Consider the following 27,465-nt stretch of genomic DNA (forward strand, 5'->3'; position numbering starts at 1 on the left):
ACTCCAGGCCCGCTATCTCCCCTCCCTCCTGCTCTTCTTCCTGCTCTTCCTCCTGCTCTTCCTCCTTCTCTTCCTCCTTCTCTTTCTCCTCTTCCTCGCCTGCCTTTAACTCCTGACCTCCCCAAGTCTCCACTCTCTCCCTCCTCCTCGTCCTCCAGCCTCAGACCCAGACAGCCTCCTGAGCCGGACTGCTCCCCCCAGACCGCCGTGGCCCAGATATCTTTTCCACATGCGTGCTCACCTGGAACCAGACTTCTGACTCCTGAGAACACACCAATTAACTCACAGCAGGACAGGAATCACCAGAAGCCTGGTCCTCCACTCCACTCCTCCCATCCCAAGCTGTTCTGCTCGTCCCCTCAACTAATCAACACTCCAGGAGCCCCTGCATCCCCGGCCTCCCGCCTCTCCAGCCTCTCCGGCCCCGGGCCTCACTCCTCGCTCTCCAGGCTGTACCCTGCCTCTCCAATCCCCACTCCTCTTCCCTCTTTCTGCTCCTGTCCAGCTCTGGCTCCCCCCTCCTCCTCCGCCCTCCCACGCCCCCCTCCCCCCTCCTCCTCCGCCCTCCCACGCCCCCCTCCTCTGGCCTCCTCCCCCCTCCCAGCCCAGCCTCTCTTCTCCGACTCGCACATCATCACTGCTCCTCCTCAGGGGCGAGGCAAACCAACACCTTCCCTGTTGTTCCAGAACGGTCTCTCAGACCGTCCAGAGTGGCGCAAGCCTGACCCTCACAGTCCGACAGCCCCCCCAGCCCACTCCTCCCCCCCCTGGGCCTACAGCCTCTCCCCCTCCCGCTACACCCCTCTCGTGTTCCCTGGCTCTCAGTCTCCCGACCTCCACATCTCCCGGCCCTCGCCCTCAGCCACGCCAGACCGCCTCGCCCTCTCCCCCTCGCCCGCACCCCCCTCCCGCACCCTCACCCTGTCCCCCTCCGCGTCACTGCGCTCCACCCCCTCGCCCCGGCCAGGAAGCGCCCTGTCTGACTGCTCCGACAGGGAGGGTGCAAAGAGAAAGGTAGCTATCCTGCATGCTGGCACGCTGGCAGACCTCTGACTGCATGGCACCCTGCATGCTGCCGTCAAAACACACCAAGAAAAACTAGGTAGTCCATGCTTTCCTGATGGATGCAAAGAATGCGTGATTCTAACAGTCTGGCGCTCGTAACGTTTACGTTGTCTTTCAACCTCCCCCCAGCATTTGATTCTGCACGCTGAATGGCCTTAGCGGGAGACACATGCATTTCAGTCGAGTCACATAAACGTGTTGTTGTTGTGCTGCTTGTTGAGGCCTGATGTGTTTATTGTGTTCTCTGACATGCTTGTCTTCAGCTTATTTCTGCGAAAGCTCGGATGAACCAAAGCTATTTAAGCAGTTCCAGCACGACAAGGCCCAGTGAAGCTGTGCCAATATGTGTTTATCTAAGAATTACTCCGAAATCCTTTCCATTCCTTAAGAATCATTCTTATTCCTCCCTTCCCTTCCCTCCCTCCCTCATCTCTCTCTCTGTCTCTCTCTAAACTCCAGCCACACAAGATCAAGCTGAGCTACAAAGCCCTCGCTGCGATTCCAACCAACACCCTCCTGTTGGACCAACAGGTGAGATCTTGCACGGTTCCAGATTTAATCCACATGTCATCACGCTTTTCTCACCGACCAGCGGCCAGAATCGTCAGCCAGGAACCCAAGTCCTGGGTGTCTGTAGAGCCTCACGTCTCAGCACAGCAGCTCAGAGCAGCCCAGATCATGCCCTAGCATCTCCTGTTCAGGATTAACACCAAACCCTTCTGTGTACGCCATCTGTAGGCTGGTGAAACGAGAAGCCATCTGGTGGTGTGCGAACGCGGTGTGAATGAGTCCCGTGAGTTTGTGTTGTGGCTCAGAAATGGAAGTCAATACTTTGACACGGCATGTCTCCTATGTGAACTGATTTGGATGTGATGAAGGGCTGAGGATGCCGGAGCATGTCCCGGGACAGAAGCAGCACGCTGAGCACGGTTCTTCTTCCCTGCCAGCGACGGACACGTTTGTTTCAACAGTGTCCGACATTTTTAATTGCACCGGGAGCACGGGAACTAATTACACGGCTGGATAATTCACAGATCTCCTCTAAAATAACATTCTCCAACTCTCTCAGGCTAATTTACAGCTGAATCCCTGCCATCGAATCGAAACTGTGCACACTTTTGCAGCATTCAAATCCATCTAATCTTACAGTGAGGTGATTGTTCGACCCAAGCTTGTTCCTCACGTGGTTTAAAAACGTGATGAAGAACCCTCCCTGTCTGTGTGTGATGTGGACGTCTGTGTCTGTGTGTGATGTCGACGTCTGTGTCTGTGTGTGATGTGGACGTCTGTGTCTGTGTGTGATGTCGACGTCTGTGTCTGTGTGAGATGTGGACGTCTGTGTCTGTGTGTGATGTGGACGTCTGTGTGAGATGTGGACGTCTGTGTCTGTGTGTGATGTGGACGTCTGTGTCTGTGTGTGATGTGGACGTCTGTGTCTGTGTGAGATGTGGACGTCTGTGTCTGTGTGAGATGTGGACGTCTGTGTATGATGTGGACGTCTGTGTCTGTGTGAGATGTGGACGTCTGTGTCTGTGTGTGATGTGGACGTCTGTGTGTGATGTGGACGTCTGTGTCTGTGTGAGATGTGGACGTCTGTGTCTGTGTGAGATGTGGACGTCTGTGTCTGTGTGTGATGTGGACGTCTGTGTCTGTGTGTGATGTGGACGTCTGTGTCTGTGTGTGATGTGGACGTCTGTGTCTGTGTGAGATTTGGACGTCTGTGTCTGTGTGAGATGTGGACGTCTGTGTCTGTGTGTGATGTGGACGTCTGTGTCTGATGTCGACGTCTGTGTCTGTGTGAGATGTGGACGTCTGTGTCTGTGTGTGATGTGGACGTCTGTGTCTGTGTGAGATGTGGACGTCTGTGTCTGTGTGTGATGTGGACGTCTGTGTCTGTGTGTGATGTGGACGTCTGTGTCTGTGTGAGATGTGGACGTCTGTGTCTGTGTGAGATGTGGACGTCTGTGTGTGATGTGGACGTCTGTGTCTGTGTGAGATGTGGACGTCTGTGTCTGTGTGTGATGTGGACGTCTGTGTGTGATGTGGACGTCTGTGTCTGTGTGAGATGTGGACGTCTGTGTCTGTGTGAGATGTGGACGTCTGTGTCTGTGTGTGATGTGGACGTCTGTGTCTGTGTGTGATGTGGACGTCTGTGTCTGTGTGTGATGTGGACGTCTGTGTCTGTGTGAGATTTGGACGTCTGTGTCTGTGTGTGATGTGGACGTCTGTGTCTGTGTGAGATGTGGACGTCTGTGTCTGTGTGAGATGTGGACGTCTGTGTCTGTGTGAGATGTGGACATCCGTCTGAACATCTGTTTTCCCTCCAGGCCATCGACGACTCCGTGGAGACGCAGGGAGACCACTTGGACAGACTGCCCATCGAGGATACTCATGTTGAGGTAGGATGCAGCAGAAACAGGCCTACCGTCAGGGTTACAGGGTATAGCTTGCTGTCTGTCTGTGAGCTGAGAGAAAGAGCCGTTGAGAGATGTCAGCAGTGAGGTTTGGAGCAGGATGAGGATGTCAGTCGGTAGCAGAGGCACTGGGCCTTCTGATGCTGCAGCCAAGGACAGGACAATCAAGCGGAGCTGGTTCATGAAGGAGGACGCGAGACATAGCGCGTCACTAGCAACGCGTCATATTATGCTGCAGGGTACTCCCTCCTAATAGGGCGGGGTATCCCGGCATATGCATTGCTAGTGCGACATAGACACCAGTCAGCTGCTGCCTCCGCCTCCACGGCCTCCACCCTTGGTTCTGTTTCCTGTCGTAGGGGGAATGCGTCGCTGCTCTCTGCTCGGAGGTCGAGACGGTGTCTCGCTGGGTGCGGCAGGGAGCCGATGCAAGCAGAACCACAATGCCAAATCAAATGTACAATCATGTATTGCATAGTGTGCAATAAAGTAGAAGTAAAGACATACTGAGTCCTCCTGCCTGAACCATGCGGATCACAGTCCCTCCACTTGGTTTTCACTTGTTGCCACACAGTTTTCACATTTTCTTCTGGTGAGAAAGTGTGGACTGTGTCTCACTAGAGAGAGAGAGAGAGAGAGAGAGAGAGAGAGAGAGAGAGAGAGAGAGAGAGAGAGAGAGAGAGAGAGAGACCGCGAGACCGCGAGACCCCGAGAGACCGAGAGACCGAGAGATAGACAGAGAGAGACATAATTATCCTACAGGAAACTTGGAGTAGAGGCGATGAACCTACTGGTTGCCCCCTAGGATATAAAGAACTAATAATCCCATCCACTAAATTACCAAGAGTTAGACAGGGAAGGGACTCAGGAGGTATACTCATTTGGTATAAGTCAGACCTAAGTCATGGCATTAAATTTATCAAAAAAGGAACATTTCACATTTGGATAGAAATAGATTGCAAAATACTCTCAAATGAGAGAAATGTCTTCTTATGTGCCATCTATATACCCCCAGTAGAATCCCCCTATTTTAAAGAAGAGAGCTTCTCCATATTAGAAGAAGAGATAAGCAACTTCCAAAGCCAGGGAAATGTAATGCTTTGTGGTGACCTAAACTCCAGAACTGGAGAACAACCAGACATCCTTTGCAACCAAGGGGATAAGCATCTACCTGGTGGAGACAGCCTCAGCTTCCCTAGGTGCCCAGTGAGACTCAACTACGACAAAATAACTAACAGAAACGGGTCTCAACTACTACAACTGTGTCGCACCCTTGGTCTCTATATAGTCAATGGTAGGCTAAGAGGGGACTCTTACGGAAGGTACACCTTCAGCTCATCTATTGGCAGTAGTACTGTGGACTACTGTATCACAGACCTCAGCCCAGAGTCTCTCAGAGCATTCACAGTAAGCCCATCCACCCCCCTATCAGACCACAGCAAAATCACACTGTATATGAACAAAGAATTAACTAATCAAGAATCATCTAAAACAAGCAATCTACATAGCATTAGTAATCGTTACCGATGGCGGAAAGATAGCCAAGAAACCTATCAGGATGCTATCCACCAGCCACAAGTACAATCTCTATTGGATAATTTCTTAAACAAAACATTCCCCTGTAATAGTGAAGGTGTCAATGTAGCAATAGAGAACATAAACAACATATTTGATATATCTGCCTCTCTATCTAATCTTAAAACCTCAAACAAAAACCCCAAAAAGGCCAATAATTATAAAGAAAAATGGTTCAGGCAGGAGGACTCACTATGTCTTTACGAATACTTTATTTCACACTATACAAAACACGATTGTACATTTGATTTGGCATTGTGGTTCTGCTCGCATCGGCTCCCTGCCGCATCCAACGAGACACCGTCTCGACCTCCGAGCAGAGAGCAGCGACGCATTCCCCCTGAAACAGGAAACAGAACCAAGGGTGGAGGCCGGGGAGGCGGAGGCAGCAGGAAGACTGAAGTCTATGTCGCACTAGCGATGCATATGCCGGGAACCCCTTATATACCCCGCCCTATTAGGAGGGAGTGCCCTGCGCATAAAATGACGCGTTGCTAGTGACGCGCTATGTCTCACGTCCTCCTTCATGAACCAGCTCCGCTTGTTTTGACGAGGAATGTAAAAGCATGAGGAAGATACTGAGAAATGTATCTAACCAGAAACACAGAGACCCAGATAACCAGGCACTACGCCATCACTATGGCATAACACTTAAAGAGTATAAAAACATACTAAGGAAAAAGAAGGAACAATGTATCACAGAACAGCTCAATGTAATTGAAGAATCTATTCAATCAAATGTTTTTTGGGAAAACTGGAACAGACTATATAAACAACAACATGAAGAATTACCAATTCAAAATGGGGATATATGGATTAACCACTTCTCCAAGCTTTTCTTGTACATGTCAAATGTCAAATTGGCTTTCTACCAAATTTCCGTCCATCGGATCATATATTCACTCTACAAACAATTGTCGACCAACAAATTAACCAAAACAAGAATAAAATCTTCTCTTGCTTTGTTGATTTACAAAAAGCATTTGACTCAATGTGGCATGAAGGCCTTTTATATAAACTGATAGAGAGCGGAGTCGGGGGGAAAACATATGACCTCATAAAATCAATGTACACAAATACCAAGTGTGCAGTCAAAATTGGACATAGGCATACAGACTTCTTTGTCCAAGGTCGAGGAGTAAGACAGGGATGCAGTCTGAGTCCCACCCTCTTTAATATCTACATAAATGGTCTGGCGAGGGAACTAGAACAGTCTGCAGCACCTGGAATCCCTCTCCTGGACACAGAGGTCAAATGCCTCCTCTTTGCAGACGACCTTGTGCTTCTGTCCCCAACCAAGGAGGGACTACAGCAACATCTAGACCTGCTGCACAGATTCTGACAAAATTGGGCCCTAACAGTCAATCTAAAAAAGACTAAAATTCTTGTTTTCCAAAAAAGAACCAGAAATCAGGATCCCAAATATCGATTCCTCCTGGGAACTAACCAATTAGAATACACCAAAAATTATACTTACCTTGGTCTAAACATCAGCACCACAGGCCACTTCCAAAAAGCTGCAAATGACTTGAGAGACAAGGCACGAAGGGCTTTTTACGCCATCAAAAGAAATGTTAAAATTGACATCCCAATCAAAATCTGGCTTAAAATTATTGAATCCATTATAGAACCCATTGCGATATATGGCTGTGAAATCTGGGGCCCACCTACAAACCAAGAATTTGCCAAGTGGGACAAACACCCCATAGAAAGCCTGCACGCAGAATTCTGTAAAAACATATTAAGAGTTCAACGCAAAACCCCAAACAATGCCTGCAGAGTTGAATTAGGAGTGTACCCTTTAATCATCAAAATACAAAAAAGAGCAACTAAATTCTACCTACACCTTAGCCAAAGTGATGAAAATACCTTCCACCACAAAGCCCTTCTATACCAAAAGATGAAGCCAGATAAGAGTCCTCGCATCCAGCTAGTCCAGAGGCTCTGCTCACCAAACCCCACAGAGCCTCAAGACAGCAGCCACCTTATTAATCCAAAACAAATAGCAAAACAGCAAAAATAAAAGTACATTGTTTATTGGAAAGAAGTTGCACTAAAGCAAAATAAATTAGAATGCTATTTGAATCTAAAAAGACAGTACACAATGGCAGAATACCTGATCACTGTGTCTGAATCAAAAATAAGGAAGACATTAACTAAATACAGACTCAGTGAGCACAGCCTGGCCATAGAGACAGGCCGTCACAGGCAGACATGGCTGCCCAGAGAGGAGAGGCTGTGCTCTGTCTGCTCACAGGGAGAAGTGGAGACAGAGCTCCACTTCCTAACAGAATGTGACCACTATAAAGACATTCGAACCAAATACTTCCCCAAAATTACCAGCATATACAAGGAATTTGAAAATGTAACAAATAGAGAGAGACTGGTTTATTTATTGGGAGAAAAACCTAACTGCTGTATTTTAGCAGCAAAGTATGTATCAGCCTGTCATGGCCTTAGAGACAGCCACAATGAGGAAAATGTATAATATGGCAAACATAACATGTTTTCATTTTTGTTTTAATATTTTGTTTACATTTTACTGTAATTTTTCAGAATTTCAAATTTAGTATTTGATTTTTACTATTATTATTATCATTATATAACCTGTATGTGCGTATGTATGTGTATGTATGGGTATATGCGTGTGTATATATACGTGTGGGTGTGTATACATGTGTGTATGCGTATACATATATATGTATATATACATATGTTTGTGTGTATCTATTTACTTATTTATGTATTTATTTATACTGATTATTTGGCAACATTAATAATATACCAACTTGAATAATAATAACATGGATACAAGTTGTACACCTGTGTGGTGTAGCTACACGTATGTATATGTTAAACTGCCGTGTGTGTCTCTGTATGTGAGTGTGTGAAATATAAGTATATATAAGGCCATGATTTACATTGATTAATATTTCTGTAATTCTACCGTTGCTTTGGCAATATGAACAATTGTTGTTTTCATGCCAATAAAGCCCTTTGAACTGAACTGACAGAGAGAGACCGAGAGAGAGAGACCGAGATAGACAGAGATAGACAGAGAGAGAGAGACTGAGATAGACAGAGAGAGTGAGACTGAGATAGACAGAGAGAGACTGAGATAGACAGAGAGAGACCGAGAGAGAGAGACCGAGAGAGACTGAGAGAGAGAGAGAGAGACTGAGAGAGAGAGAGAGAGAGAGAGAGAGAGAGAGAGACTGAGAGAGAGAGAGACTGAGAGAGAGAGACTGAGAGAGAGAGACAGAGAGAGAGAGAGAGAGAGAGAGAGTGTGTGTGTTACAGGGTGCCTTTAACTTCATGGTCCATCATCTGTAGCATCACTGATTTCCCTTCAGACAGTTGGAGTGTTTTGTGTTTTCCAAAGCTAATAACTGTGTGCATAAATACAACACGCCTATCATTGCATGACTTTTCCTAAGCATGCGTCATAAGTATTGTCCTGAGGTCTAGAAGGTACTAAAACAAAACAAGCATGTTTTACCAGTTAGTACACCTTCTACCACGGGCACAATGGCCGCAAAGATGCTACTAATAAAAGTACAAATTAGAATGATTAGCCTCACCTTGGTATTTAGGCTATTTTTAAATGCGAACAGTGCAATCATATGTAACGATCTGGCAGACCACTGCAGAACTTGAAGGGATTCCTGACGTGCCCATGTTAAACACTACTTTCTACGACGTTCTCAAATCTTTATTGAAGGAACACAACTTAGGAATATGAGTCACAAAGTTTTATGAACTAAAAATCAATCCACGCTTAACACAGAGCTGCTCCTCTGTAGCAGAGCAGTGTCAAGATTAAGAGATCTGCGCTAAAACCTTGGTAGCGTTAGCCTTAATAAACCTTGGTAGCGTTAGCCTTAATAAACCTTAGTAGCGTTAGCCTTAATAAACCTTGGTAGCGTTAGCCTTAATAAACCTTGGTAGCGTTAGCCTTAATAAACCTTGGTAGCGTTAGCCTTAATAAACCTTGGTAGCGTTAGCCTTAATAAACCTTGGTAGCGTTAGCCTTAATAAACCTTTGTAGCGTTAGCCTTAATAAACCTTGGTAGCGTTAGCCTTAATAAACCTTGGAAGCGTTAGCCTTAATAAACCTTGGTAGCGTTAGCCTTAATAAACCTTGGTATTGTTAGCCTTAATAAACCTTGGTAGCGTTAGCCTTAATAAACCTTGGAAGCGTTAGCCTTAATAAACCTTGGAAGCGTTAGCCTTAATAAACCTTGGTATTGTTAGCCTTAATAAACCTTGGAAGCGTTAGCCTTAATAAACCTTGGTAGCGTTAGCCTTAATAAACCTTGGTAGCGTTAGCCTTAATAAACTGGGGGAACCTGAGGTCCCAGCTTCCCTGCAGGGTCACCTCTGGGTGTGTCAGGCATGAGCGAAGCCTAGTTCAGGCATGGCACTCGGGCAGCGGGCATCATATCACCCATCGCCGTGTTCTCAGCCCATAGGCTTAGCTTGATAGGCGTAGCTATAAAGTCGCACACATGTGTTCTGCACTGCTGCCACCCACCACCATCTCCTTCTCCCTCATGTTGTCTGTCTGTACTCTCCATGGGGGATTTAACTCTTTGCTCCCTGCCTCATGTCATGCATGCTGCAGCGAAGGCAGGGAGCGCTTCCCCGCATACAACCAACCCGCCAAAGTCAAACTTGTTTTCATGCATATGAATGAATGTGGAAATCTAACATGGGAGTGTCTTGACTGAACTGACGGGATGTGTTTGTGTCCAGATGTGCTCCCCCGCTCAGCTCAGACAGCAGAGTGAGGAGCTGTACGCCGTCATAGACAAGGTCCTGCAGGACCCCCTTCCATTGGTGAGTTTCCTCTCAGATCCTGGGGGACGCTTAGAGGTTCCAGTGTAATGACACATATCGTTTGTTTCGATGTGTCCATACGAACAAGGTTTATATTTACCGATGCGACTCCCTTGACAGTCTTTTCAACACAGCATATTTCTAAGTGTACAGTCATTACCAGGACTACCAACAGCTACGGGCGTGGTTGAAGTTAGCTTGTGATAGACGGTGATAGACAGATGGTTCATCCAATCACCTGCCAAAGGTGAAAGTGCCTGCCCTTTTTCAAACTGTTTCCGATGATGACTTCCCAGATGGATATGTGTAACAAACCATTTGTTGAGTCTGGCTAGCTCCGAGCACTTTGACTTGAAAATCTCTTCAGAAAGGCACTGGTGTCGTCACTGTCGCTCCTTTTTAGTCAAGCAATCAAATTAGATGGAGAGAGCTACCAAGCAAACGTAGAGAGCAAACCTTTCTTTATTGCAATGGGTAGACAAGGGCTTTATTCACGATCTTTGACATAGAAGGCCACACAGAAGGATCTACCCATATCGAACATATTTATTAAAAATGGTGAGAACGCAAGCTACACGCGCGAGTGATTGAGAAGCTGCCAAGATATTGTTGTCATAGAAACAAAATGCATGATCAGAAAAAGCCCTTCCAGTGCCGGGATTAGGCGCTCCCTAGCGCTGTCCTGACACACACACAAGGGCCATCTGGACACTGGCCATGACTCAGTGTGCTGTGCAGTGGTCACGGGTTGGAAAAGGGGCAACTTTTGTTTGGTTATTGTTCCTGTTTTCCTCTCTTTGCCTTGTCCTTTATGTCTCTCTATCTCTCAGGCCTCTATCTCCCTTTGTCTATCTCTCCATGTCTCTCTCTCTCCACCTCTATCTCTGCATCTGTCTGTCCATCTATCTCACTCTCCATCTTTCTGTCTCTCCATCTCTCGCTGCCTCACCTCTCCCTGCCTCCCTGCCTCCCTGCCTCCATCTCTTCTTCTCTCCGTTCACATATTCCTCCTCTTCTGTTCTCCAGCGTAACCCCTCCCCCGCTCGCTGGAGCTCTCGAGAGTTCCTGGACAGAGGTGTAGCCAAGGTGAGCGCTCCACCAAACCCACTGTTTTACGTCACAGCGTTTTTACACGACTCCACAGTAGAATCGTCAAATACTAATTACAGATATTGAGCTGCAGTTGGATTGTGGTCGCATCACTGGAAGTGTGCTATTAGGGGAGATGATTGTAGAAATGATATGTTTACGTATTTCTACTTCAGCTGTTGTGCGGACCTTTCCTGATAATTTTCCGGTGAAAAATTACAAACGTAAAATATAAATATGTCTACATGTCGACATGTTTGTTTATCTGTCAGCCTGTTAGTCTTGTGTAAATGTCAGGAAATGTCTATCGAGCTGAATGCTCAATATATATATATCAGTGTGATCTCAATATACCTGCCGACTACACAGATTACTTTAAATCCATTTCCATCAGAGTGAGTGCATGTATGTGCTTGCATGTGAGATTGTGTATGTCATTGTGAGATTTACCTGTAGTCCAGTACAGTACAGGTTGTGAACACAAAATGGATGGTCTTTGTGTTCATTATCATATTTGATTAGTTCATACAACAGATGTAATGGCAGTTGATAGCAGGACGGTCCTTTGACTGCTCCCTCCTCCTAATATGTGATCCTGTCTGTCTAAATGCAGCCCTGCACATTATCACCAAGATCAATGGGACGTGAAACTAAATATGTGAGTATAGGCGTTTCTGCACGGTTGTCTTGCAACTGACAAGTTTAAAGGGATAGAAACAATTTATCTTCTATAATGTGTTCCTCATAAACAAACTCCCCTGTCTGACGGAAGGAAACACTTCCTGTTTGATTATGATTTCCTGTTATTACCTAGCGTCAAATTCAGCCTTCTCTTCTTCACATGTTGGTGTGATGGATGTATTTAAGTAGCCCCGCTGGTCTTCTTCATGAATCCCTGGCTGACAGGCCAGAACGAGCTGCTCTCTCCACTCCCAGAGTCTGTCTCTCTGGCTGTTGTTCTGTTGAAAACAAATGATTGATGCTGTGCTCCGATCAAGACGGTAATGAGCTTTTGCTCGCTGTTAAGACATCCGTTTGTTCAGCATGCAGAAGGAGAAGACACCGTTTTTTTTGTGATGTAATGGATTTGGCAAGAAATGCCAAACTTGTAATATTTTTGACATGAATGTTGAACAAAGGAATTGTCTTTTTTTCAATCCAGACTGTTGAGGAATGTCTTTTCTTATTCAGCAGATCAGCGTTCAGGTCATAGAGGTCTAAGCACTCTACTCCAAAAATCTATGAAGACCTTTGTTTTTCGAAGGCCTCCTTCTTCTTTGAAGGAAGCTTACTTAAGTACCCTGAGCTGTTGTTGATCACTCTGCTAGTCTTCGTGGAACCCTCGGACACACAAATCTTCACACAAATCAACATCAAGCATCCTGAGTGTCCCTTCAGGTCCACACGTTATAGCATCAAAGTATCAGATATGAAATCTCACTCGACTCATAATGCTGGAAAGAAATATCTACTGGCCCCGAACAAGACTTCTTCAGGGGAACTATGCAGACCTGGTTGGAGATTTACTGTGTTATACTGGGTCACCCGCCCATATTCTTCTTGAAGCGAAGGACAGAACACACTTCTTGTGTCCCTTAATATAGATTTACTGTAAATCATCTGTTATCTGGTGAAGCCTGCAGCAATAGATAACATATTGAACTGAAAAAACTACAAAACACAGAATTTCGAGGCAAGCTCAACAGACATCTCAAAGAAGAGACTGTCAGGACATAAAAACAAATGCGAAATTTTACAACAACAAAGACCAGCTTTCATATTTTTATTACTACCGATCAGTTTTTTTTCACTCTATTTGAGATGTTGGATTTATAATTTTTTATCTCCATGGTTTGTACACTGCACTGCACCAAATATTCAAAGCTGCTACTGAAGATAAAAATATAATTGGATCATCAAACACATGTTCAAAGGATGGATACCATCGGTTCTTCTCATGTGTCGGATTTCCAGACATCACTGGGTCTGAAGAGATGACATTTTTCCTCAGGTATTTTTCCTCAACAAAAGACATGCTCATTGACTCAGCCTCCACTGCCAGTCTCAAAACCCATGAAATCAACTTGTTGAGCAAAAGGACAGCTAAATGGGGCAGCATTTGCGATCATCCAGTAGGCACGTAGAACCTATCGATATAGTCTGAGCCAGGATTCATCTTCCAAGCATATTTATAAGGTTTATGGTTTAACATCCATCTCTCCCGTGAATGTTCATGTTGATCTGTATTGTCTTCTGCAGGCAACACGACACGCACACCCGGCTCCAGAGTCAAGCCTGCTGGATCACAACACGGTAAACTGATGCCATCTCTCCCTGGTGATTGGTCCCTCTGCTGGTGCTGTTATGTGCGCTGTACTGAGAGCTGTGCTGGAGGGAGGAGAGGGTGGGCCTTACCCTAGACAAGGGACCAGTCACACCTGGACAGAGGGAGGAGAGGGGGGCCTTACCCTAGACAAGGGACCAGTCACACCTGGACAGAGGGAGGAGAGGGGGGCCTTACCCTAGACAAGGGACCAGTCACACCTGGACAGAGGGAGGAGAGGGGGGCCTTACCCTAGACAAGGGACCAGTCACACCTGGACAGAGGAAGGAGAGGGGGGCCTTACCCTAGACAAGGGACCAGTCACACCTGGACAGAGGGAGGAGAGGGGGGCCTTACCCTAGACAAGGGACCAGTCACACCTGGACAGAGGGAGGAGAGGGGGGCCTTACCCTAGACAAGGGACCAGTCACACCTGGACAGAGGGAGGAGAGGGGGGCCTTACCCTAGACAAGGGACCAGTCACACCTGGACAGAGGGAGGAGAGGGGGGCCTTACCCTAGACAAGGGACCAGTCACACCTGGACAGAGGGAGGAGAGGGGGGCCTTACCCTAGACAAGGGACCAGTCACACCTGGACAGAGGGAGGAGAGGGGGGCCTTACCCTAGACAAGGGACCAGTCACTTCTGGACAGACTGTGCCTCACGTGGCACCAAGGATCGTTATGTCTTTTTATGAGACCAGCCGGACATGTTTTTAGGAGACCCCCTACAGACGCCGTGCTCCACCCTTTTTAATTCGAGTGTGTTTGCTAGAGTGCATATCAAGGCAGCCTGATCCTTGACTCTGCTCCTTTCACAGACCAGGCCTGGCGTCATCAAACCGGTCAACTCTAGTCCAAGACTGACGGTTACTAATGACGATGAGGATGACGATGGTGACAGCTATCATGGCAACCCCTTCAGGCAGTACATGCAGGACCTGTCACACTGTCACTCCAGCAAGGTAGGAACCATGGAAACAGCTCTCCTGCTCCTCTGGCAGAAGCCTTCTTCAGGCCATGCCTCTCAGCAACAGTAAAAATATAAATATTTGTTTAATATCATAAACTAAGAAAAACAATATTGTATATTTATCGGTGTATAATCAGTGTATTAATATAATAGCAAAGTTCCTATAATAGAACACCAGAAATAATTCATGAAAGAGATTTGAATCCTCTAATGTCAATTGTGTAAACACGTCAGCCAGGAAACTGTCATACATTTTCTTTGTCTCGTCTGGAATCTATGTACTGCTGGTATCTCTCCTGTCTGGAATCTAAACACTTCTGGTATCTCTCCTGTCTGGATTCTAAACACTGCTGGTATCTCTCCTGTCTGGAATCTAAACACTGCGGGTATCTCTCCTGTCTGGAATCTATACACTGCTGGTATCTCTCCTGTCTAGAATCTATATACTGCTGGTATCTCTCCTGTCTAGAATCGATACACTGCTGGTATCTCTCCTGTCTGAAATCTATACACTGCTGGTATCTCTCCTGTCTGAAATCTATACACTGCTGGTATCTCTCCTGTCTAGAATCTATATACTGCTGGTATCTCTCCTGTCTGGAATCTATACACTGCTGGTATCTCTCCTGTCTAGAATCTATGCACTGCTGATATCTCTCCTGTCTGGATCTATTCACTGTTGGTATCTCTCCTGTCTGGAATCTATACACTGCTGGTATCTCTCCTGTCTGGATCTATTCACTGTTGGTATCTCTCCTGTCTGGAATCTATGCAGCGCTGGTTTCTCTGTTGCACTTGCCGAACCCCAGAATCAATGCAGAGTGGTGTTTTTCTCTGTATTTCAGTTTTGATAACAAGACAGAAACGGTCTCAAACTGACAGCCAGAGGTCAGAAACACTTCAACTCACCACAACAAAGCAGGGATGCTTCCTTGATATGTAAACCTCTCACGCCTGGACCTGTGGCTTCCTGCTGAGAGGAATGTCTGCAGGAAACGAAGAGCTTGGCCATGATATCCTTCTCCTTCACCAGGAGCGGCCCCATAGAAAACAGATACCATCCTCCATGACGAGGACAGACAAAGAAGGGAAACCAGCAGGACTCAACATCAGAGACAGCAGCTTGCCAGCAACTTCAGAGCTCATCTGCCTGCAAGCTTCCCTTAAGCATCGATTTGGACTCACCCTAAAATAGCAAAGTAGTCCTCAAGAAATAAGACACGGGTCAAAATGATTAGAATCACAGATGTTCTGCTTGGGTTCACTCGGTGATGGGCGGCCTGGTAGATTATCAGGCGGCTGGTAACAACTAAGACAGTTCATCATTATGGGAAGGAGACACTATACAAAGAGAGAGAGAAAGAGAGAGAGAGACACAGAGAAAGAGAGCAAGAGACAGAGATGAAGGAAGACAGAGATAGAGAGAGGTGTGGGGTGTGATGTGATGAAGGATGGTACTGGAACTATATGAGCACAACAGCATATCAGTACAGAAAGCTGCCATAGGGGACATTTTGAAGATTCCATTTCCAACTTGACCCTTGACCCTGGTGTTTGGGCCAGTAGGACCAATTTCCAATCTTTACTAAAAGGAAAATAAATGTACTGCCTGGCATTCATTGACATTGGGTCATGTTCCGTCCATTAAGTGCATTCTATCAATGGCTATACACATATGTCTTATATACGTGGTGTTCTGGTCCACTGGACCCAGGGATAATACAAATTGGTGTGTAGGTGAAAAAAAAAAAAAGATTTGCTATGTGCCTTTACTTAGCCTTCCTCGAGACCTCGATGGGGGGACGGCAGGAACCAAGACGCAGATGTAGGAAGTCAGGTGGCTGAGCGGTTAGGGAATCGGGCTAGTAATCAGAAGGTTGCCGGTTCGATTCCCGGCCATGCGAAAATGACGTTGTGTCCTTGGGCTAGGCACTTCACCCTACTTGCCTCGGAGGAATGTCCCTGTACTTACTGTAAGTCGATCTGGATAAGAGTGTCTGCTAAATGTAAAGACGCGTGTTATTGCGATCATTAGGCCTCTTTGGAGCACGCGAGGAGAAGCACCGCGCGGGTGGAGTGCAAGGATCCATCTCTTCCTCCCCAAGGTCGGGGAGCTCCCGAGTCAGTGCGCACGGCTGGATGATGGCCTGGAGGCGGGGCCTGTTGGCCGCAGCATAGATGAGGGTCAGGGGTTCGTGCCTGATCGTCACGGCAACCGGCAGCCAGTGGAGTGATGTCAGCAGGGGAGACGTGTGCGAGGACCTGGGGTGCTGCATGACTGAACCGCGCTCACAAGAAGGAGCAAGGTTGTAAATGAAGAAGCTCTTTAACCACAACAGTTACCTCACACCTGAGACCCTGTGTTAGTTGGCAGGTGCAAATGGAGCCAGGGAGATATGGGTGAACCCACAATTACTATGTTGTACTCCAGGTTAGTCCATTGACTGATGCGTCTAGTTAACGTAAAGGCTGACAGCATTCACTGGATTTTTATCTGTTCCTCACACTGACTCTAAAACCTTTTTGTTGGAAAAATTCATCTTTGGTTTATCTATAGATGTCTTGCATTGTGCACAGACCCACACTGATGGAAAACAGTATTTAATGTGTCAGCCGTGTTGACAAGCCTGCTGTCACTGGGACAAGACGAGGTTTTAGTGCTTACTGTCTCCTCTCTCTGCATTGAAGCATAGATTGTTTTCAAGCTGTCTTCGGGTTGAAATGTGAGAAACACTTTGTCTTGTCAAAGCAGAAAGTAATGTTCACATCTTTATAGACTTTAAACTGTTTCCAGTTTTTTTTTCAAAGGACAAAGCACTCTAGCCTGGTGCCAGTACAAGAATGAAATTCTACGATATTAAATATGAATGTTTCAGCTGGGAATGATGATTGCCTCCACCTGTACACATAAACGTTATCATCTCTCTCAGTCATCCACTCAGGCTGTTACACTTCAGACAGACTGAGAAGGAATGGGTTAGGGGAATTTGAGGTCAAGGGACAGTGTGTGGCGGGCTCTGGGCACCACAGCCAAACACAGAAGGGCTGGGGACGCAACCACAGAGAGTTGAGCTGACGTTGGATAAGGACTGTGTCTGGGGATCACAAAGGGTCTCAGGTGTGAGGTAACTGTTGTGGTTAAAGAGCTTCTTCATTTACAACCTTGCTCCTTCTTGTGAGCGCGGTTCCTTCATGCAGCACCCCAGGTCCTCGCACACGTCTCCCCTGCTGACATCACTCCACTGGCTGCCGGTTGCCGTGACGATCAGGCACGAACCCCTGACCCTCATCTATGCTGCGGCCAACAGGCCCCGCCTCCAGGCCATCATCCAGCCGTGCGCACTGACTCGGGAGCTCCCCGACCTTGGGGAGGAAGAGATGGATCCTTGCATTGATAATGTTGCACTTTCTTTCCTGCACTGTACTGTCATATTGTTGTTATTTTGCACCGAAGTTTTAATATTAAGATTGAACATGACAGGAGAGTTAAGATGGCTACAGCCTGGTGGCTGAGATATAGCTACTTTGCACTGTGCTTGGTAAACACGGACCATTCCTTTTACTCTAACCAAGAAAATATCACATATATCTGCTGTAGCTTTGGATAAAAGCGTCTGCTAAATAGGCCTAAATAAAATGTAAAAATGTCAAATGCAGCACATAAATCAACTAATCTATTACTTATAAAGTACTGGTGAGTGCAAACAAAAAAGTCTGTCTGTGAGGATTCCTTTTGAGGAACAACAAATTGATTGATTTATATTAGCGTAAAGTGGGATGTGGTTGTTTTAAAATAGATATACCTGATCTATAATCAAGTACTGAGCTTTCAGGGCACCACCTCGTTATTGGCTGAAGGAGATCGAGGAAACCTGGTTATTATGTATCTTATCAGTATCTTGAAGGAATGAATTTGTGTAGAGCAGATCAGATAACTCAATTCAATTTAAGTTATATAGGACTTTCAGAAACCACATTGGGTACCAAAGTGCTGCACATGGAGTTGATAAACTCTCATACATACAGCTTAAGAATATAACGAGCATTTAAAACCAACAAAGACAGGATAAGACAATTTGACATAGTACCATTTATACTGCAATTAATTAAAAGCTAAGGAAAATAAATACGTTTTGAAGGCCCCCTGGAAAGACAATAGAGACGGAGATGATTTCATGGCCAACGGAAGCTCGTTCCAAAGTCTAGGGCCTGCCACCGCAAAAGCTCTGTCTTATAACATGACGGAATAGATTACGCAAGTTAAAATTATACACAATGATTTATTGAAATAAATGGAAGTACTAGATATATTTGTTATTGGTTTTAGTAAGAGTTTGATGGCCTAACAAATTAAACAAAACAAACAATGGATCAGATGAAAAGAGCGGGAAAGGGGGAGGAGAATTAGCCTGGTCCTAACCAGACCCTCGTACGTTTCATTTGTACAGAGGGTCTGGGCTCGCTCCATTCACAAGCGTTAACTTCCTTGAAGGCGGGTACTCTGATGAAGTTTAAAACTATTGGATCTGCCCAGAGCCACTTTGATCTGCCATAACCAATCGCTAGCGTCCGCTTTAGCCAACTCCTTCACTACTACTGTAATGGAGCTAGCTGCCGTAGCTGGAAAATCCAACTTTTCCCGAACCCCGTGGGGAGGAGGGCCACAACATCATGGCCACCAACAAAACTTAGCAAAGATTGTTCTTGCTCCGGATTTAATTTATGGATATTCGGCGGCGTTGCCACAACCGACCGAACAGCTCCGCTCGCAGCTTTCTCAGCCGCCATTACTGAACTACAACTCAAACTAGCGCATGACATCAACGTCATTGTTCTCAGCCACTCCCTCTGTTCGCTGATTGGACCTACAAAAATTTTGTTTCCAAAAACAGACTAATACACCGAAATCCCAGACCTAGTACAGAAGCTAAATCAAAATTGAGCGAAAGTACGTAGGAGGGCAGAGCCAGGCTATAGGAGAATCAGGCCTTTGTCTAATAACGGGAATGGTCTAGTGGTTAACTAACGAGAGTTAGTTTTAGGTGTAGTCTAATCAAAGACACACACAATATAAATGTACTTCATGCCAATGTCGGGGGTGTAGCTACACCGGTTCAATTAATTAAGTCCACGCATCGTCCAGATGTTCCTTGAAGTTTATTTTTGTTTCTCCAAGACAGTTACAGGGGGTTCTTGTGCTCATGTGGTAGTCAGTACTGTGTCTTACTGAGGTGGTCCGATTATCATTGTGAAGGTTTGTCTTTGTGCAACAACCTCAATGAATATCTAAATAAAGTTGGCAGTTTATAATGGCAAGTCATCTGCTATGGTGTTAGATGAGTCACAGTCAACTTGGCCATGGCTAACTGCATGGCCTTTACTGTGATCGTGTCCTTGCACTGTGTCAAGCATGTTGGAGCTTTTGTCAGAAATAATTATTACGTAATATGCTACATTTTCTATATTGCGTCAACGCTTTTACCCAAGCAGCAGATTATCAAGGATGATAAGTGCAGTGGTCTACAGTGTTCCTGCAGTCAGAGGCAAGGAACAGCCTTTGTTTACTAGCCACATCGCTAGTGAACAACATATCAGCTAACGTAGGAAAAGTTATACCACAGGGCAACAATAATATCTCAATTACATTAACTAGATGATTACACTGTTATAAAAGGTGAGACTCAGGTGCCTAACCCAGGTGCAACACTGATTTAACATGTACTGAGTCATGTGTGTATAAAGATATAGGGAGTCAGGTGGCTGAGCGGTGAGGGATTCGGGCTAGTAATCTGAAGGTTGCCAGTTCGATTCCCAGCCGTGCAAAATGACGTTGTGTCCTTGGGCAAGGCACTTCACCCTACTTGCCTCGGGGGAATGTCCCTGTACTTACTGTAAGTCGCTCTGGATAAGAGCGTCTGCTAAATGACTAAATGTAAATGTAAATATAGCTAGCTGTTTCTCACATACTCTGAGGAACTTTATAACAGGCTTTACAAAGGATCGTGTGTATGACTGAAGTGAATGGACAAACTTCCTGTAATTGGGGTGTGTGGTAGTGTGGGGAGACAGCAGTTCCGTCTCTGCATCCACTCAGGGAGTGCGGATCAGTAGCTATCCGAGCTGTTTCACCTCTGTGAAAACAATCAGAGACGTACTTCCTGGTCCTCACCTTTAGAGCCCTGCATGGTCACGTTCCTCCCTACATCTCTGACCTGATACAGCTTCATACCCCCACTCGTAATTTGAGGTCATTAGGTCAGAAGCTTTTAGTGGTTCCCTGTAATCATTTTGAAACCAGAGGGGATGGATCATTCTGAGCAGTGGCTCCTAAGTTGTGGAATGCCTTGCCTGCCTTTATACGGTGTGTCTGCAATTGGAGACTCTGCTATTCAAGCAGGCTTTTAGTTAGTCGAGGGGTTTTTATGGTTTTTTGTCATGTTTTCTATTTCAAATGTTCTTGTATCTTAATTTGTGGTTTTGGATTGCATTTTGTTATGAAGCACTTTGTGATTTTTATCTGTGAGAGGTGCTATATAAATAATGTTACTTACTTACTTACTTACTTACTTCCGTCCTCCCTTGAGCGCATGGGTGGAACCCCTTCAATCCTGGGAAAACACTATTAGTCCCCGGACACATCACTTTCTACACACATAATAAGCAATTTTAAGTTCAGGGTAGGCAATGTGTTACAGCTCAGCCTTTGGTGTGCCAACGTCAGGAACTGTTCATGTCAGATATCTGCCTGAGCGATGACATGGCCAAGTCACCCGGACATGGAGGCGTGTCCAGGGGAGTCACACAGGGGGAGGAGTCACACAGGGGGAGGAGTCACACAGGGGGAGGAGTCACACAGGGGGAGGAGTCACACAGGGGGAGGAGTCAAAGTCAAGATATGGAGGCGTGTCCAGGGGAGTCACACAGGGGGAGGAGTCACACAGGGGGAGGAGTCATACACGGGGAGGAGTCACAGTTAAGAGATGGAGGCGTGTCCAGGGGAGTCACACGGGGAAGAGCCACAGTCAAGACATGGATGGGTCATATATACACAGTAAATCTCTGGTCATTCTGGGCTACAAAGCAAGGCAACAGCCACATAGTCGGCATTTAAAAAGCAAATATTACAAGTACTGGCTAAAAAGCGAAAATACAGAAAACAGCAATAACATTACAGTTTTTCCCCATTGCTTTGGCTCATTTGACGAAACAGAAATGACATTCTCAAAACAACACATGCAAACCTCCAAACCACTGGGCACTTGTTCACAAACGATTGGAATTTTTCATTCCTTTAACCCTCGTGCTGCCTTCGGGTCACATGACCCAAAGGTTCATAACAAACCATCGTTGTGTTTACCCAATTTTACCCAATACAAAAACAAATAAAAATAATTTTCTTTTAACCATTCCAATGTGGGGGGTCTGAGACAGCCCGACAGTTAAAAGAAAATGCTTCACTTTGTTTTTGTATGAGGTAAATTTGTCGCAATACGACGGTGGGTCACAATGACTGATGGGTCAGAATGACCCGAAGATAACACAAGGGTTAATCAAATGGCAATTGTATTAGCACATCCTCGTAAATGACAAGTGTAATTGCCTACAGTTTGCACACATTTCAAATGATTTAGCACATCTTTGAAATGGTTAAGTACAATTGCCTTCAGTTAGGCCAATTACCAATTGATTATATCTTGCTGGTCTAAACTGACTGTTGTTTCTCAGTCAAGTGGTTATTCGCTGCAAAACATATTGGCATAATTTCCTTGTGTACATCGTCACCTGCACAATAGTTCACTCCACTGTCAAAATCTTTCAGGCACATAATACCATGAAAAACATCATGGTATATACTGTAATATGGATCTCTTGGATCAACTGGTTACAGTCATTGTCAGGTGCAACTAGAACTTTACTAAACAAGGGGACACATCCGATCACCAATCACACAGTAAGTTTAGTTAGCTGACAGAAGCTATCCAGGAGTATAAATGCTTCCATCAAATATATAGAGCTTGTCCCAGGCCAGCTCGGGGGCAACATCACCATGTGTGCTGCCATTTCAGAGAATGGTGTAGTCACCCACATTCCCAGTCTTGGCCCATACAATACCCAGAAGCACCTGGTGTTCTTGGACCACCTGCACTCCGATCTTATCCCTCTACATGAGAGGGGTTTGGTAGGGCCTCACTTGCTTACATTTGTCATTGTGTGGGACAATGTAAGCTTCCACCGTGGCCCACTCATCAGGGTTCACTGCCCATCCAAGAATGCTTATGGTGCTCATCACCTTACTCCCCATTCCTCAATCCTATCGAGGAGTTTTTTTCTGCATGTAGGTGGAGGGTCTATGAGCATTGGGCTCAAAACCAGAGGTCCCTGCTCCAGGCAATGGATGCTGCTTGTGATCATGTCACAGCAGATCAGTGTAGGGGATGGTTGCGGCATGCACAATGATTCTACCCCTGTTGCATCGCAAGGGAGAACATCAGATGTGATGTCGATGAAATCTGTGGCCAGACAGACAGGAGCGTGAGAATGAGCAGGAAAGTGAGGACGACAACTAGTGAAACTCCAGCTTTGCTTTACTTTCTTACTGTATGTGTTGGTAGTGTAGGTTATACATAATGTTAGTTTTGATGTGCTTATTGTATGACATTATATTGTGCTGTACACATTTCATGTTACAGTAACCACAATGTATGGCACTTACAGTAACAATTTCCAAAGCAGTGTGAGTGCAATATGTGATGTGAAACCTCGTAGACTACTCTTGAATTACTGTAATATTTTTTCTGTTTGATACACATTTACATTTTATATTTATTCATTTAGCAGACGCTTTTATCCAAAGCGACTTCCAAGAGAGAACTTTACAAAAGTGCATAAGGTCAATGATCATAAACAATGAGGTAGCCCCAAAAACATTGTGGGTAGCCAAAACATGAAGCATACATTGTGAAAAGCAAATAAGTGCCAATGGGAAGAAACATAGTTCTTGAAGGTGGAGGTGGGGAGGTGATTCCACCATTGGGCGGCCAGACAGGAGAAGAGCTTGGGTTGGTAGCGGGCGCTCTTGAGAGGTGGGAACACCAGACGGTTGTCAGAAAAAGACCGTAGGTGGCGGGTGGGGGTGTAAGGCTGGAGGAGAGACTTGATGTAGTCGGGTGCAATCCCGTTCACCACTCGGAAGGTCAGTACCAGGGTCTTGAATCTGATACCGGCCGTGATTGGAAGCCAGTGGAGGGAGATGAGGAGCGGGGTAACATGGAAGCGTCTGGGTAGATTGAAGACACATAGTATTCTGGAAAGAAAACATCTACTACAGTAACTGTAGCACAGTGCACATGAGGGATATTTTTAAGGTCCACTGCCATACTGACAAAACTTCTAATCATTTTGGCCTGCAGTGTTTACACAATGCCAAAGGGACTTTTCATTTTGGGGGCACTGACTATTTCTATGAGAAAAGGATTTAGTTTTGACTGATGAGTTGTCTGTTTTAGGAGAAAGATGACCCTTTGCAGGTGTGCCATGGTGTTTTGCTGAACCATCTAGGTTATTTTGGCAAATGTATTTAAAGCTTTGAGAATGTCCTCTTTTGATAGATGGGCCAAAGCAATCGAGAAGGAACTTTTCATTTTGGGGGCACTGACTATTTATATGAGAAAATTATTTGGTTTTGAAGCATGAGTTAACTGTTTTGGGTGAGATATGACCCTTTGAAGGTGATCTATGTATTTGTGCTGAACCATATTGGCTATTTTGCCAGATGCACTTAGAGCTTTGAGAATGTAATTTCTGTTTCAAGAATTGAGCCAAAGCAATGGAGAAAAACTGTAAAAGTAGTAACAGTAATTGGAAAGTTTGCTGGCAGCAGTAAAAATATTGTCTGCTGGCAGTATTTACGACACATTGCACTATGCCCATTTGTTCACCCTAAAATGGTTAAATTGTTAAATGTGTGGCATCATAAGTGTAACTGGAGATTTTAGGAGATTACAAGAAAGGACTGGTTTTGGACTGCAAGGTTCAATCTTGGTTTTATTTTATATTTTATCATAGACTTTTTTTCTTTCACAGCAACTTGTGAAAAGCCTTGTTTGTGAAAGGAGTGGTTTTAGAAATGAAAAAGACAACATGAATGAGATGCTTACTGAATTGCAGCACTATAGAAACAAACATCTAATAATGTCACTTTGTTATTTAGAGTAATAATCTTAAGAAGAATAAAGGTCACAAAATCTAAATGTCATTCTTTAACATCATTCTTTAGCATCGTTCTTTAGCATCATTCTTTTGCACCGAATTGCGCTGAATCGCATTGTGTTAAATCAAATTGTGTTGAAATGCACTGCGTCTCTATACGGAATCAGCCTCAGTGATGAAGAATCAGCCTCAGTGACGAAGAATCAGCCTTAGTGATGAAGATTCAGCCTCAGTGATGAAGAATCAGCCTCAGTGACGAAGAATCAGCCTTAGTGATGAAGAATCAGCCTCAGTGATGAAGAATCAGCCTCAGTGACGAAGAATCAGCCTTAGTGATGAAGAATCAGCCTCAGTGATGAAGAATCAGCCTCAGTGATGAAGAATCAGCCTTAGTGATGAAGAATCAGCCTCAGTGATGAAGAATCAGCCTCAGTGATGAAGAATCAGCCTTAGTGATGAAGAATCAGCCTCAGTGATGAACCGTAATGTTTGATAATCAGTCCACTCCCCTTCTCTGATTGGTGATTTTGAGCTGATCTGGGATCAGGTGACAGGTTGCTACAATCAGTTAGTTTCTTTGATTGCCAATTACAAACTGTGGCACAGACACAAGCCCTCAAGGTCCAAATATGGAAAATACTGATCCAAACAAATTTCACTCGACAGCTTTCCAATGCCTGTCAATATCTGTTTTGGATTTGCGCATGAATACAATTGCTTGATCAAAATACGCGTATTCAATTCTTGATAGTTTCCTCTGCCAGAACAGTCATCTTACATTATTTCATCTATTTTTCAGCTTGAAAGCGCCCTTCTGAGGACAGGCCCGGGGCCTGGAGGCTGTGGAGGCCTGGGGGCCGGAGGGGGGAGGAGGACAGCGCCTGGGGGCCCTGGGGGCCCGCCGTGCCTCTCTGCCCTCCTGATATCAGAGGGTGAGGGGCCGCGCCCCCCCAGCCCACCTGCAGAAGGAGGGGAGCTGAGATCGCAGACCCTCTGCAGCCCCCCTCAGCAGCCCCAGGCCTTGGAGACTCACATCTAAGATGCTGAGAAGAGCTGCAACTGACGTCCTCCTGTGTTGGTCCGGGCCATGTCCGTCTGGCTCCTTAAACATTTGAAAACATAATATGAATCTTGCATTTTCAACCTCCTCTTACTGTTTTATTTAATAATTCAATCATGTTACTCACCAGATGGAATGTCATTTGAACCATCATGTCATGTTGTTTTGGCATTAAAGGCTACATTTTGTAGGAATTCAGAATTTTCATTGACAAATGATTTAGTTAGTAGTAACACAGATACAGATAACAGGTTACACAGTCAGGGAAATCATAGTTATCAGAAATCCAAACACTCAGCTGGGATTGCTTGCTCCTTTAGTCAAGAAAAGCTGATTGGATTTTATAATGCAATACAATTGTAATGGATGGATGGCACATTGGGAAGGATGAAATGAGTGAGGTTGCCCTGGATGAATGGAGGCTAATTTAGGATCATTGGCACATTATTGATAATATCACAGATGTGAACGATGTGCTTCTGCCCGATGCTGAATAAAATAATGTCATAGCATTGTGTTTGCAGATGTCTTTTCCTTTGATATGGGATTACTGCAATTTAATTGATGTTCATCATTCTTTTCCTCTCTCTCTCTCTCTCTCTCTCTCTCTCTCTCTCTCTCTCTCTCTCTCTCTCTCTCTCTCTCTCTCTCTCTCTCTCTCTCTCTCTCTCTCTCTCTCTCTCTCTCTCTCTCTCTCTCTCTCTCTCTCTCTCTCTCTCTCTCTCTCTCTCTCTCTCTCTACTCCCTACTGGCGTGCGAGAACTTTTTAAGTGCCCTGCAATTTATGCATTACATTATATTCACGGGTGAAAGGCGTCCAGTCTAAGATGGTTTAGAGCTGGAAATAGAACACTTAGCAACATGGCTGCTTCATCAGTGTCTCTGTGAGTGTGGGCAGCTTCATCAGTGTCTCTGTGGTTTGGGCTGCTTCATCAGTGTCTCTGTGAGTGTGGGCAGCTTCATCAGTGTCTCTGTGAGTGTGGGCAGCTTCATCAGTGTCTCTGTGAGTGTGGGCTGCTTCATCAGTGTCTCTGTGGTTTGGGCTGCTTCATCAGTGTCTCTGTGAGTGTGGGCTGCTTCATCAGTGTCTCTGTGAGTGTGGGCTGCTTCATCAGTGTCTCTGTGAGTGTGGGCAGCTTCATCAGTGTCTCTGTGAGTGTGGGCTGCTTCATCAGTGTCTCTGTGAGTGTGGGCTGCTTCATCAGTGTCTCTGTGAGTGTGGGCTGCTTCATCAGTGTCTCTGTGAGTGTGGGCTGCTTCATCAGTGTCTCTGTGAGTGTGGGCTGCTTCATCAGTGTCTCTGTGAGTGTGGGCAGCTTCATCAGTGTCTCTGTGAGTGTGGGCTGCTTCATCAGTGTCTCTGTGAGTGTGGGCAGCTTCATCAGTGTCTCTGTGGTTTGGGCTGCTTCATCAGTGTCTCTGTGAGTGTGGGCTGCTTCATCAGTGTCTCTGTGAGTGTGGGCTGCTTCATCAGTGTCTCTGTGAGTGTGGGCAGCTTCATCAGTGTCTCTGTGAGTGTGGGCTGCTTCATCAGTGTCTCTGTGAGTGTGGGCTGCTTCATCAGTGTCTCTGTGAGTGTGGGCAGCTTCATCAGTGTCTCTGTGAGTGTGGGCTGCTTCATCAGTGTCTCTGTGAGTGTGGGCTGCTTCATCAGTGTCTCTGTGAGTGTGGGCTGCTTCATCAGTGTCTCTGTGAGTGTGGGCTGCTTCATCAGTGTCTCTGTGAGTGTGGGCAGCTTCATCAGTGTCTCTGTGAGTGTGGGCTGCTTCATCAGTGTCTCTGTGAGTGTGGGCTGCTTCATCAGTGTCTCTGTGAGTGTGGGCTGCTTCATCAGTGTCTCTGTGAGTGTGGGCTGCTTCATCAGTGTCTCTGTGAGTGTGGGCTGCTTCATCAGTGTCTCTGTGAGTGTGGGCTGCTTC

The 27,465-nt window shown here is 45.6% G+C and overlaps 1 protein-coding gene across 1 annotated transcript in view; it reads left to right on the forward strand.

Annotated features, from left to right (window-relative positions):
- mlip (muscular LMNA-interacting protein) overlaps positions 1-26,058 on the forward strand; it is a 51,802-nt gene extending 25,744 nt beyond the window's left edge. Inside the window, 9 exon segments of the mRNA XM_067236352.1 lie at positions 1-1,014; positions 1,525-1,596; positions 3,393-3,464; positions 9,810-9,893; positions 10,920-10,979; positions 11,596-11,640; positions 13,242-13,295; positions 14,126-14,269; positions 25,286-26,058. The exon segment at positions 1-1,014 is cut by the window's left edge and continues 357 nt beyond it. Of these exon segments, the coding sequence (XP_067092453.1) occupies positions 1-1,014; positions 1,525-1,596; positions 3,393-3,464; positions 9,810-9,893; positions 10,920-10,979; positions 11,596-11,640; positions 13,242-13,295; positions 14,126-14,269; positions 25,286-25,525 (1,785 nt within the window). The 3' untranslated portion in view covers positions 25,526-26,058.
- The last annotated feature ends 1,407 nt before the right edge of the window (positions 26,059-27,465 follow it).

The sequence above is a fragment of the Osmerus mordax genome, chromosome 5, assembly GCF_038355195.1.
Source record: "Osmerus mordax isolate fOsmMor3 chromosome 5, fOsmMor3.pri, whole genome shotgun sequence".
Lineage (NCBI taxonomy): Eukaryota > Metazoa > Chordata > Actinopteri > Osmeriformes > Osmeridae > Osmerus > Osmerus mordax.